Here is a 12825-nt window from a genome sequence, read left to right as displayed (position 1 = left end):
ACACTGAAAAATCCTATTTAACTTTAGCTTTTGGAAGGCAAAATGCGCATGGTAAGAAAATGATTATAACAACAGTCCATCTCAATTTACTGAAGCCACAGCAATTTAGCAAATGCGATGTTGAGCATGCTGGGCATGAAAGTCCTCAAACTGCCAAATCCTATGCCTATAATCCCACTCAGCAGCCTTGATTTCCTCACTACTCAAATCGAAAAGCTTACACGTAACGTCTCTCACGTCAGCAATCCCCTTTTGCATTCCGCAAGCTGGGCTCGCCAGAACCGTGGTTGTTCGATGGATTGTAGCTTTCAACCTTCTCGAGCCGCTCTTTCAGAGAGTTGTGCAGCACGGCTCCTCTAGGAATGTCGCAACGACCCGACCAGTTGGGCATGCCTCTGTAAAATTCCCATCCTCTGTCCTTCTTTTCCTTTGAGTCCTTGAGTTCCACGCGAGAAATACCAGGCGGTTTTTCTAGCATGGAGTTAGTAATATGGTCTTTTGCGAAGAGAGATGGAAGAAGACACACCAATGAGATTCCATAAAGACCTTGAGAAGCGATGAACCGTAGATAAATCCGAGGGTGTCATGCATGAATCCCTTGATGATCCGATCTTTAAGCTATCTCACTAGGTTGCTGTATATCCGTTGCTATATGTTTTCCCTTATGATATGTCTTGTTCTGATCCAGACTCTTATGCTTATCTTGCGCTCTAGAAATAGTTGACAACAAATATACCCTTCTCTGGAAATCATTCAGGGTCGATGAAAGACCGTCGTTTGGTCCATGTGACTCATTGTTATATAAGATGCCGAGTTGCTCTTGATATTGTTAGCACTATTCGTACTGAGGGTTACAGCGTTGCGGCTCACCAAGTAGAGAGTCCTTAAGCTCGGTCAATTCGGTGGCGATCTCATTTGTTGTCCCTGGCTGCGACTTTGCCCATTCTGCAAGTCGTTGTGTCTCTTCTTCAAAAAGCCGGGAAATATGGTCAGTAAGGCTTTTTTCTTTTTTAGGAGTCTCCTCCTTTGCTTTCTGAAGTAAAAGATTAGTAAGGTCTCGTGCTACCTCGACTGTTTCTTCAGCTAGGAGGCGTCTTTGAGTGTCTGGTGTGACAGACGGGCTTATCCCCTGCGCTCTGGCTGATAAGACTGTCTTCCTCTCGGATCGAATTCCCGGTAGTGGTTCAAAAAGAGTCTCTATCTCGTTCGATATGCTTTTAGTACAAGCAGAGATCCCTTCTGCAATGTCCTTGACTTCTACAAGCTTCAGCATGGCATTGATTGCTAGTGTTCCACCAGGATCCCTCAAGGTTACAGAGTTGATAAGTTTCTCTGATTCTTCCAAGAAAGCCAGTAACTTGCTTCCATTTGGTTCTAGACGAGTGATCATATATTCTAAAAGTAGTTCAGAACATCAGAGTCTCATTTATAAATAATAATACTTACCGATGTTGGAGAGAATCCTGAGGAACGGAACGCTGAAAATCTCCAGAACCCTTGAAGAGGAACCCGTGAAAATGTCCAGTTTTCCGATTGCGAGGGGGCCATCTACGATGCCAAGACCCCACACCCGGAGTCGATTTGAAAGCTCAAAATAGTCTTCACATTCTAAGACATCGGCTAGAATGTCAAGTCCCATAATTGACAGTTGTGACAGCTTTTGCAAGATATCATCTTCATCTGACTCCAGGCACAGACTATTAGATATGCTGCTATCATTGCTCCTGAACATCATTTTATGCATATGTGATCTTTTGGCAGCTGGAACATAAGAGCCCTGATGCAGCACATCAAGAATTTCGAACTGCTGCCTCTGTTGGTCCATGAGGGTGTCAATCTTTTGTTCGAGATGCTTCAGCGACGCTTCAGAACGTTCGGCTTTCATGGATAACCTCGAAAGCCTGAGGGAGTCCATGACATTATTGACCTGCTGCAAATCACGCAGTTTCTGCTTGACAGATCGACTACCTGTTATTGCGCTTTTAATGCTTCGTCCCAAAGGTTTTCCTGGTTGGCTGTCAAATTCGGACTCTGCCTTGATGATTTGCAAGGTCTCGAGGCACCTCTCCATTACTGTAGCGAGGAAAGGCTGGTCCTCTCTCACCTCTCCCAGATCCCTCAGCTCTTTCACCAAGTTTTTAGCCCTTTCCCATTCAAGCTGGAGGGGGTGTTGATCCATGATGTTTTGCCGGGCGGCTGACTAAAGTAGGTATCAAAAAGACAAAACCGTGTATTCGTAGATTTTATTGTCGGAGTATGAGTCACTTGACAGGGCGGCGACGAAGTCAATGCATAATGTGTCGTTATGTTGGCTTATGCGGGGAGAAAGAATTCCGAAAAGTTTGATCCCTTCTCTAATGGCGACAAACAGATCAGCGCCTTAGGCTCCAATTCCATATTCATGCTTGACCACTTTTCAAGTGATGTGGCGTGCTTGGCCAAGGTCCTCTGCAAATCGCTATTGGGTTGTGTAACACAAATGTCACCGTATTACTGGATGATTCATGCTACGCCGTTGGGTTGCATTCCAGGCGTTGGCCTGCCGCCATGCCCAACGTGAGGGGTAATTTCTGACGATCAGATCATCCAAGCTCATAACTGCCTAAGACAGATTTCATTAATCAATCATCAAGACTCGGGGCCATATCAAAACCTAAAACTTCCACGCCCGTTACCTACTGTCTGATCTATTTCAGTTTACCGATGGAGGCTATTGGGGTTGTTCTCGGGGCTGTAGCTCTTTTAGACCCTGCATACAAGGGTATCAGAACGCTGCGGAAAGCTTATAAGATAGCTAAAAGCTATGGTGAGGATTTCGAGCTTTCTATGACGGGCCTTCGAGCACAAGAATGGGTAAGAACTTCAATGATATTTCATCATTCTCGGCCTCATCACATCGGCTGGGCTTAATTTAGATAAAAGTAGAGTAATAAGCTAATGATGTCGTTACTTCTAGAACTTCGTGTTTCATCTCCGGGCCTATGTAGCTCACTATAACCAACACGGACCAGATGCCCTCCACGGTAGTAATCAGAAGCGTCTGAAACAAGACATTGCTTCACAGATTGACTCCATCTTACGGGTCTTGGATAAATGCTACGAAGTTGTGGGAAATTTCGATCAAGAAGGCAAGTCACTGAGGTACCGTACGTTAGTCATCATAGCTTACGAGTCATTCAGATGGCGAAGGAGAGAGTGCCGCCACTGTCTCGGCGGAGTCTGGGGTTGTCGCTGGAACACAGCTGAGCGCGCTACAACCAAGACATAGATTTGTTGAACTTCCTGACCTATCAAAAATTGAGGAAAGTGTTAGAAAGTATTGGGACAAAATCAAAAGGTCGGCAACCCCAAACGAAACCGCCAAAGCACAGCCCTCGCATTTAACAGAACCCGTTCTCATCTCCGAACAAGGATTAAGCTCTGATGCGAGCCCCCTGAATAACTTAACAAGACCGCTAGAGAATGACGAATTTGCATATCACAGGCAACGCGTTGACAAAAGGATCGAAGAGGCTCAAAAGAAAATTAGTCGGAGTAAGCTTGGCTCCTGGGTTGACCATGGAAAAGAGGAATTTGAAGGTTTTGTTTCGCAACTTCGACATATGAATCACGACCTCGAAAGGACTCTACCCCTGGCGAGCCAGCTCGAAGATGTTTTCGCCGCAATTCGTCCATCGTATGATCGGCCAGAGCTGTGGGAAGATACCAAGGAAATTCGAAGTGAGCTTGATGGCCTTCACAAGGCCCTTAGCTTTGTCAACTGCAATGTCGCCAAGAATGGACTCCAAGCAATCCCATTTGCAGTCAAAGTCGAGGAAGACTTTGAAGAACTCAGGTCCCGAGCAGAAGATAGTGGAATCATCAGCAGTTTGCCATTGACTCGAGAGCCAATGCTGATCTGTTTGATGCCGAGGCCAGATGGTCTTCATACTGAGAATGACTTTATACTTTCGACACCGGTGACCGTAGCAAAAGAGAGCAGAATCACCAACTTGCCGCAAAGGATCGCAGCCCTAAAGGAAAATAACCAAGATTTCGACGTCATTGGAAATATCGAACATAGTGCTCGTGAAACATGGATCTACCATTTTCAAAGAGTTGAAGACGTGGACTTGATCGACGGTCACCATGTCTCAGCACTTGTAGAGGATGCCCGTCTAAGACAAAAGGAAAGAATATGTTTGGCTGCAGGGATTGCACGATCCTATCTTCACTACATGGAGATCAATCCGGGAAAGTGCCACGGGCCGTTGAATAATTATCGGCTATTTGTACAGGAGTCCCCAGTTACTGGAAGTAGAGACTGGGCGCTGTGGCCCTCGAGCTCATTATGGGTTGAGTTCGGGTTCGGATCATCAACGGCTTCAAAAACGAATAAGTTTCTATCGAAGGCTCAGTATCAAGAAAAGAAGATCAGTCCAGCAGTGGAGCTTGGCGTCCTACTTTATCAAGTCACCGCGGCTGAGTCATTGACATACAATCCTACTGCAGAAGGTCTCCAAATAGCGCGGCAAACAGCGCAAGATGGGCTATCGAAGGTAGAACAGCTGTGCGGTCTGTTTATGAGGGATGTTGTTGCGGCTTGTCTCATGGATCTTGGGAATCGCTGGGAGGATAGAGATGTTGTGGAAGAAGTAGCATCAGCATTAATTTACCGTGCTGCAGGATTGAGAAAGGCTAAGCCAAGTTTGTAGTGATATAATGGGACTAGACTAGTGCTTGGACTTGGTTTTAATGTGACCACGAGGTTCTTATAAATCTGCAACGGCTACGAGATTTCATAGGTTCTGAAAAAACTCCAAAGCTCACTGAAAACATAGTTAGAAGAATTGGAATGTCTTAGCTTTGAGATCAGTCACAGTCGAGAACCGACACCGCCGCCTAGTTGGGCTATGGCTTTGGTGCGGGCGAAACCAATACCTGCACCTCCTCCTGTGATGAGTAAGCTTTTACCGGTTAGATCAAATCGATCTGTGACTTTGACGTCGCCAAAACCTGTCCCGATGGTGTTGATGAAGAAGGTCAAATATATTACAGATGTGGTTACCTGGAGGAAGAGTGGAAGCTCCAACAATCATGATGTTGCGCCCGCCAACACTGATAGGGATTGTAATCCTCCAATTGGTCTACGTATGCTGTGCCATTATTAATAAGTGATGATACCATCCCTACCACTGTACTCCGTACCCTCCATCAGTTTATTACTTACCCGCTTTGTCTTAGAAAATAGATGCATTTCTTTAATCAAGGCAGTCTTCTGTCCTTATAACGCTTACAAGCCGTTGCCCTTAATGCACCAGGCAAAACGATTAATGGTGGTCAATCCTGCAACTTCACAAAGGTTGATTACTGACTGTACTAACAGAGAATGGCTACAGGAGAAGGTTAACCAGAGAGAACAATATCGCATATCTCGATGACAAATTCCATCTAGTTAGTTATAAAATATTATGCCATCTCAAGTACTCTTCTTACTTATCACCATAGAGGCCTAAGGTTAATCGTGGCCAAAGATTGTTGCAAGTTTCCCAACAGGGGTAAGCCTGGTCCTCCAGATTAGCGTCATCCAAAAATTTCATACGAGACTTACATGAATCCGGTCTTGACTGTCTCTCTCATGACATCAACAGCCGATCCTTTAGACACAGCGTTGGCCAAGTTCTGAATCTGGTCAAGGTGGCTATTTATTACGCGAGCGCCCATGCGCTTTCCAACATCGAGAGCGGACTGATCCTTTTGTTCATACTCCTCAGATTTCAGTTTCGTTTCTTTTACCTGACTCATTTCAGAGAAGGCAACGTTCATGTAATCGAGTGCTTCGCCTGATCCGTTGTTGCCCACGAAGTCCAAGCGGAAAGACAGATCAAATAGATTGTAGGTGACGTTCTGGGTTCCCTGCGAGGCCGAAGAATTGAGGACTTTAAGCCCCTCCAAGACCGGGTCTGTATCGCTAACTGTGCTTAGGAGCATGGATGCGCCCTGCTTGGCAGTCAGCCCCTCGAATCTTGGGAATGGCGACTTGAGGAAGAGTTCGTCCTCATTCGACTGGAGCTCGGCTGGTGAATCGAAGCGGCGCCGCCCGTAGAAGTCGTCAAGGTAATCACGCCAGCCACTTGACTGATCGGAGAAGCGCCAGCATAAGCGAATCTTGTCGCCGAACTTGATCTGATCTGAGGACGATATGCTGGAACGGTCATTTTTCAGAACTCGCCAGTATACTGGGTCTGTGTGGTTGGTAATGGCTGGCATGAACACGCCCTGGGCATTTCGGTATACCGTCAAGGTCAAGTCTCGGCGATTTGCTCCTCCAGCCTGTGACTTCAATGTGACGAGAGAATTATGCGTAAGCTATTGATAAAATTTAGTTATATTAGGTATAGCGAACAGGAACAAGACTTACACTATAGCCAAAAGGAACCTCAATGGTCCAAACAGTCCTACTGTCACTCAGTAGACCGGGGATATCTGGATCATTATTGGGGAGGGTCTGGGGACAGAACAGTACTGGTGCTTGCGTTCTTGGTAAAAGTTTAGTACATGTAAAAGATAATACGGGTGTAGGAGACCTACTGTGCAGGCTCGAAAATCTTCTTTGTCGTAGTCTCGCTGGTCTGGTAGATCTTCGTTGTAACATCCGTGAAAGGCCGATTATCTTTGAAGTACATGGGGCCCTCTTTTTTGTCTATTTTTTCTGACTCTTTGACGAATGCGAGAAAATGGGCCGGAGGCTGTCGAGGATCATGGGCAAGGTACGCAGTGACACTGGATAGATCTGCTATCTTCTTGTCCCCCTCTCTAGAGCCAACAAGAGCTCTGGGGAGACCATCGTGATTGATATCGACCTTTAATCGCGCATCAAAGGACCGCTGCTGAGGTATAACGATATACTCCGTCAACTTTGGCGTCGCTTGCAGGAACCACATTCGGACTTGCTCGTAGCCAGGAATTTCAGAAACTGTAGCGTTAAGACGATATGTCAGTGGCGACCTCGAATAATCAGGTATGGCCCTTACCCATATCCATCACTGGTCTGATATCCCCTTGTTGAATAATCCTCCAACTATTGGAATCGGATGCGACGCTGCTGATCCATGCTGGTGGGTTTGCTGCAAGAATTGTATTACCGCCCGTGGCGCGGAACGAGAGACTTTCACGCTGATCCAACTCTCGAGTTCCTGACTCTGAATGATCTTGTGTCTCATGAGACATCTTTGCACCTAGGTTGGCAACTTGAGGTGCGCCGACAGCGATGCCCACACTGCCCTTGAACCTATTCCGTTGAACGTTCTCTTCTTCCTTCTCTTTTGCAGTTAAGATCTTCGACGTCTGAAGACAGCCCCCAACCACAATCTCAGCGCAGAAGATCTGGCCAAATTGCTTGTGGAGCTTCCTGAGATCTATGATATTGCGAGTCTTTCGAACGAGATCAATAGCTGCGGCGAATTCCTCCGTGGGCTCAAGATCCTCTGGTGATAGGTAAACTGTAGCGCGGGGTATCTGGTGGATTTGAATCTGATTAGACGTCTGCTAGGCAGTAAGAATGGGTGTTCACAACCTTGTAGGTGGCAATTAAGGTCTTGGCCACTTGCTTGGTAGAAGTCGCACTTCCACTACTTTGTTCATTCGAGAATGCCGCATTGGCCCCCAGGGTAATACCCTCTACAACACCAGAGCTATATAGCAAAAGCTACCGTCAACGCCGACGAGTACAGAAAGTTTGGGGAACTACCTACCCTTCGACTTCAAATACGTTTTTGTCAAAGTGGTTCTGAGCCATGGAGTATCCAAATTCATGCTGAACCGAGGCAATCTCAATATCTGAATTGTCAGTAACAGAAAAACTTGGTATCGCTTGCGGCTTTCGTGAGACAAGTTCCTGAACATCCTTTTTCTCAAGAGGGGGAAGTAATAGACCCGTAGCTGGATCAACCTGCTCATTCAAATATTCATGGCTTGGAGAAGGCTTGCTACATGGTGGCGGAGGGTGCCCCAGATGGCCTTCAGAAAGGCTGTCTGCAGGTTTCACTAGGTTGAGCCCCTCCCGCAGCTTGAATGCTAAAAGGCAAGTTTTAGTTGTCTCCCTTCACCTGTAAATTAAGATGTTACCTGGATGAGGGGCCTGTGCAATCTTGTCGCCTTTGAAGTCCACAATCCATCCTCGAAACGCATTACTGTTCTTCAGAATGAGGTCCCATTCATACTCATTGAGTTTACTTGCGTGCCTGAGAGAGTGAGCGGCAGTTCAACAATCGACCGTGGGATAGCTTACAGAACAGTCGTGTCCGAATCAGGCGCATAGTCGGACTCATGTAGGGTTTCCTTGACTTCCAAGTGAGACTTATCTCGGCGGAGCTCTTCGCCCGAACGGTCCTAAACGTCATGTTCGTCAGGAGCTGAATCGATACAGATTTACTACTTACCGTGAGCTTAAGATCGGGCTTCCCAAGCTTATCAATCACAGATTGATCGATCCCCCCACCTCGATGGTTCTTTCTCTGACTGACTTGTGATGTGCCCAAGGTTTGCCGTCCCGATGACCCTTCAGTGAACTTGCTTGTCGGCTGTATAATCGACAGGGTGGCCTTCTTAATGAACACTGGAATTATTGGAGCGCTGTCCTTGCTATTCACTGAAGGCTTTGATATACCAAGATATTGTTCCAAGGGCATGGTATCTGGGACTGGTGTTCCATCGGGGAGGCAAAATACGTCTTGGCTAGCATCAGAACTCATGGTTTCGATGAAGCCACGAATAATGGCAAGGTTAGTCTTTGCAGCACTCTTATTGCTAAAGGCCGAAGATTGGAGTGAACCTTCGTTATGACTATTCTTACCATCAAGGAGACGCATAAACTTGAGTAGGAACGACTGTTTGAGGAGGGATATAAGAAGTTGGTTCGCATCTCCCGAAGCTGCAGCGGTAATGAAGATGTTGAATGACGTATTCTGTGATAGTTAATAAGCGCCTACGCGATCTAAGCTTGTAAAAGGTACCTGATATTTGGGTTGTTTCTTGAGCCCAGTGAAGTAAGACCCAAGGGTCTGGCTATCAGAAACGGTCTCGCCGAATTCATTGCAGAACCTGAACGGTGTGGCACTTCACTTGAATACGCATGCGTCTAGGAACCTCGAAGATTAACTGACCCAGGCCATGTATTGAGAATTCGAGTTCTTATCTTTCCTAATGTCATCGTGGATCGCAGAAGTTCGGGGGTTGGTCTAGTTGTGCTTAGCATATCAGATCTGTCCATTGAAGGGTTACCAACGATTGCACATGAAGCTTGGCTAGAATAGCTGCTTTGAGGCGGGATAATTGAGATGCGGTCATGTTGTCCGTAGCTTGATCTTCAGTATCATCGTTGGAGCCTTCAGCGGGGGCATAGATTGTAATGATGGTGAAAACATAAGATGTGTTCGTTGGTGCAGCCAAGTCATCCGCCGGAGTCATGTTATTTCCAGACAAGCCCTGGATGCCAGAGAAGTCAATAGGCTCCATTTTGACAGAATAGCAAGGTATAGTGATTATTTTCGTGGGATATCAGATTGTGCAGTGACGGAGGTGATGGTCTCGATCCAACGTGGCCGAAGGGGAATACGTTGCTGAGTTAGCTAAGAGACAGCCATTCACGGGAGGAGCAAACGAAATGCACCAGAGTCCAGGCATAAACATGCTCCTTGGGGTTGCTAATCAACGCTACAGAGGACAAAGAAGTCGTCGGAAAGCGGTGAGAGTCTCGCCACCACAGTGGCTTAAGACATATGCAAGCCGCATTAATAAGTCACAAAAGCCGGAATGTGATTTACGCGTGCATCAAACCTGGCAGACAAAAACCTTGCAATCACTTCTGGTTACCTCACTACTAGATATTGCTGTAACTCAAGCGTGATGGTGCAAATTGTATTCTGATCCACCTGGGTCACATTTCTCATAAGTGAGGGGTAGTCAGGATCGATGGCTCTAGTTTTAGAACTATTGAAAGATTATGCGCAGCTGAATGTTTAGTGTCAGCTGAAATTCCAAAGTTGCATTAGCGCAGATGTTCCGTATTCAGGGTTGTTGCATCATGTTGCCTAGCTTGTTTGGAAACCATAAGTGGGATCCCATTCAAACCTTTCTTTCGCTTGACGCATGGAATAAGTGTAGGAGCAAGTTTATTCAGTTGAAAAAGGCTACTACACACCAGGTCTACCGTCTTCATCCATCCTGAAATTACTTGTTTGATCATTTCAAGATGTCGGGCATTCTCATAGCTCCCTACAACGACTCAATGCGCCTTGGGCAGGGCTACAATTCCTTCCTTCATCGCCCCTGTGTTCTTAATGCGGTAAAGTTTACCGATCCCAAGAAAGACAGCCCAAATCTGAAGCAGAGAGACAACACCTCACAAACAGTCGACTACTCATCACGCTTCGTGGACAAGATATCCGAGGTTGCCAAGAGTATGAATGTTAGCGCCGGCTCATCCATTAAGAACGGGGCCCTTATCGGATCTGGCAGTTCCATTACTCTGGATGAGGCAAAGTTCACAGAGAGTGACTTGAATGCTGTCGTGTCGGTAAAGGTCATCAATCAGACTACAGAACTTCTTAGCGACGCCAGTTTCCTAGACCCTGGCATCCCGTACTCGAACGACGAGTTTTTTGCTACATATGGGAACTGTTATATCTCAGGTACGAGGCAGTGCTATAAGATGGGTATTGAATGGCTTGATAACATTTGCAGGCTTTATTGAAGGGGGCGAACTCATCGGAGTAGTTTCTGTGAAGGTGATAAACATACAGAACAAGGCTGAGGTCAAACAAGCGTGGGTCTCTTTGAAGTACTCCAGCAAATGCACCGGGACAACTAATAGAGAGTAGGATCAAGGGCTTTGTGAACAGTAGCGGCGATCAAAAAGAATTCTTTCTTGATGAGAATGCGTCAAGTAAGGGATCTGGAGCAGTCTTGGATAAAACCGAAACAACAATCACAGTAAGTTGGTCAGGAGGAGGGCAAATTAAACCCGGTACGTCTATATGAGTCGTGATCCTCGAAAACGGAATATCTAAGTTGCTACAGAAACTCAAGGCTGGACCCTTGACTCGCTTTACAGTGCCGCTGCCGCCTTCCCGGCCAACGTTGCCAGATGCCCTCAAAAGACATGGGCTATACTAACACCATATTATCACTTGTCGAGTTTCCTCTCATGGTCTAAAACCCTGGAAATCAAAGTCCCAAAGTTCGACGGAGCTCTGGTCTATGCTAATGTTCTCCTTGACATGTTCATGGAGTATAAAACCTTAGTGGGACGCATCCAGGCAGTTCTTAATAATCCGGTCGATTATATTCCCACTCAGTCGGAAAATCCCATCAGGGTCAACATTCGCGAGCTTTTGGGCGTACGCAAGATATTGAGCATGCAAATGAAGGAAATCACAAAGACGGTGGACCAAATGTGAGTCGTGGCATAGCATGATGAAGGCAATATCAACTGACCTAGTAGATCGCTACGCCCTGAGGACGTGGAGGAAATTGAGAACGCGGCGTCCATCCAGGAACCTGAGCTCTGGTCAGGTCGTATTCCAATTCATAAGCCCAACGAAGAAAACAGCGATGAATGGACCACGGCTCGGGCCGCCGAGATTTTGTCCAACTTTTCATTCTCTGCTGGTCGGTCTATGGAGCATGAGCTGGAAGATGAAGTTGCCGATAGTCAACCTCTTCACCAAAGTACTTATCCCTTGGTACAACTTGCCGGCCACGAGCTTTCCTTAATGGAAGATGAGAAAAGTGCCTTTAGCACAGACGAGGCCAGAGAGAACTTCAAAGACCTTTGGATCGGATTGCCCGTCGGTGGTGCTGAAGGGAAGTTTTTCAATATGGCCCCGGGGCTGGTGATGAGGAATGACACATACCCAACGAGCCTTGGATTCCACATGTGCCGCAATAGCAACGAGACAGTTGTTCTTGGGTGGATGCGGACTTCCTATGAAGGAGGTGCTTACAAACCGCTTGGTGCTAGCGATGTCGAACCAGTGGAAAGTGTGGTGCTAGATTTGGAGCCCGATGAGCGCGTTGTTAGGGTTCGCATGTCCAAGCATAAAGAGTCGAAGGATGGACTGGTTGGCATTGCTTTTCTTGAACTTAGTACTTCGGCAGGGAAGAAGGTATCAATTGGCAGTTCAAAGGGATTGAAGATTGTGGATACTGTGCCAGAGGATCCTTCTCATGGCCTGATGGGCTGGTACGGCAGGGAATTGGAAGATGGCCCCATCGACCGCCTTGGGACAATTTGGAAGTAGTTAGATACCATTTTGGGTAATGTACTTCTTACTAGCTATTTAGATGCGATTGCTATTGAAACTAAGCTAGTATACGTTTAATCTTGCTGTATAATTGATGATTATTACTAGCCTGGAAGAACAGGATCGTTGCGTCCCAGATGATACTCGTTCATCTCACACCGTGCTAAACATTCTAGTCTTTAATGGCTCCTTATCACAAAATAAACTTTGTATCAGCACGTTGAACAGACTGTCAAGTAAACTTCGGAGGACTTTCTCCGCTGTATGCAGACTTGCATATAACATCACAAGTGGCTTGCAGTAGTCTATTGCTTCCTAATGCCAATAGTACAGCTATGCACACCGACTTCGCAAAAATGCAATTGAAACAGGAATAGTCTCGCCACATCTTTCGGAAACTCTCACATCCGAGATACCCAGTCTCGCCACCAAGTAACTCTGGACTGTCGTATCTTCTTTAGGTTGGACGTGTTGGAAGCCCCCCCGGATCTGATTGGCCACCTCGTAATAGTATATTTCCCCATAAGCGCCCCTGTGACGG

At 46.5% G+C, this 12825-nt stretch overlaps 4 protein-coding genes across 4 annotated transcripts; 2 read left to right on the top strand and 2 right to left on the bottom strand.

Annotated features, from left to right (window-relative positions):
• Positions 1-835: 835 nt before the first annotated feature.
• J7337_013792 (uncharacterized protein) lies at positions 836-2179 on the bottom strand (the record flags this gene model as incomplete). Its single annotated transcript, XM_044831268.1, has 2 exons — positions 836-1395; positions 1447-2179. 2 exons carry the CDS (start codon positions 2177-2179, stop codon positions 836-838), a joined length of 1293 nt encoding a protein of 430 aa, XP_044674543.1.
• A 1423-nt stretch (positions 2180-3602) lies between these two features.
• J7337_013791 (uncharacterized protein) lies at positions 3603-4694 on the top strand (the record flags this gene model as incomplete). The annotated part of the gene is made up of 1 exon (XM_044831267.1): positions 3603-4694. One exon carries the CDS (start codon positions 3603-3605, stop codon positions 4692-4694), a length of 1092 nt encoding a protein of 363 aa, XP_044674542.1.
• Positions 4695-5586: 892 nt separating this feature from the next.
• Positions 5587-9495, bottom strand: J7337_013790 (uncharacterized protein; the record flags this gene model as incomplete). The annotated part of the gene is made up of 11 exons (XM_044831266.1): positions 5587-6348; positions 6401-6518; positions 6571-6955; positions 7014-7497; positions 7553-7673; positions 7734-7818; positions 8107-8222; positions 8270-8370; positions 8421-8945; positions 9144-9218; positions 9262-9495. The coding sequence occupies 11 exons, from the start codon at positions 9493-9495 to the stop codon at positions 5587-5589; spliced, it is 3006 nt and encodes a 1001-aa protein (XP_044674541.1).
• A 736-nt stretch (positions 9496-10231) lies between these two features.
• On the top strand, positions 10232-12281 carry J7337_013789 (uncharacterized protein; the record flags this gene model as incomplete). Its single annotated transcript, XM_044831265.1, has 4 exons — positions 10232-10670; positions 10973-11005; positions 11059-11434; positions 11483-12281. The coding sequence occupies 4 exons, from the start codon at positions 10232-10234 to the stop codon at positions 12279-12281; spliced, it is 1647 nt and encodes a 548-aa protein (XP_044674540.1).
• Between the last annotated feature and the right edge of the window lie 544 nt (positions 12282-12825).

The sequence above is a fragment of the Fusarium musae genome, chromosome 11 (assembly GCF_019915245.1).
Source record: "Fusarium musae strain F31 chromosome 11, whole genome shotgun sequence".
In the NCBI taxonomy this organism is placed as follows: Eukaryota; Fungi; Ascomycota; class Sordariomycetes; order Hypocreales; family Nectriaceae; genus Fusarium; species Fusarium musae.
This window is presented reverse-complemented; position numbering and strand designations above follow the sequence as displayed.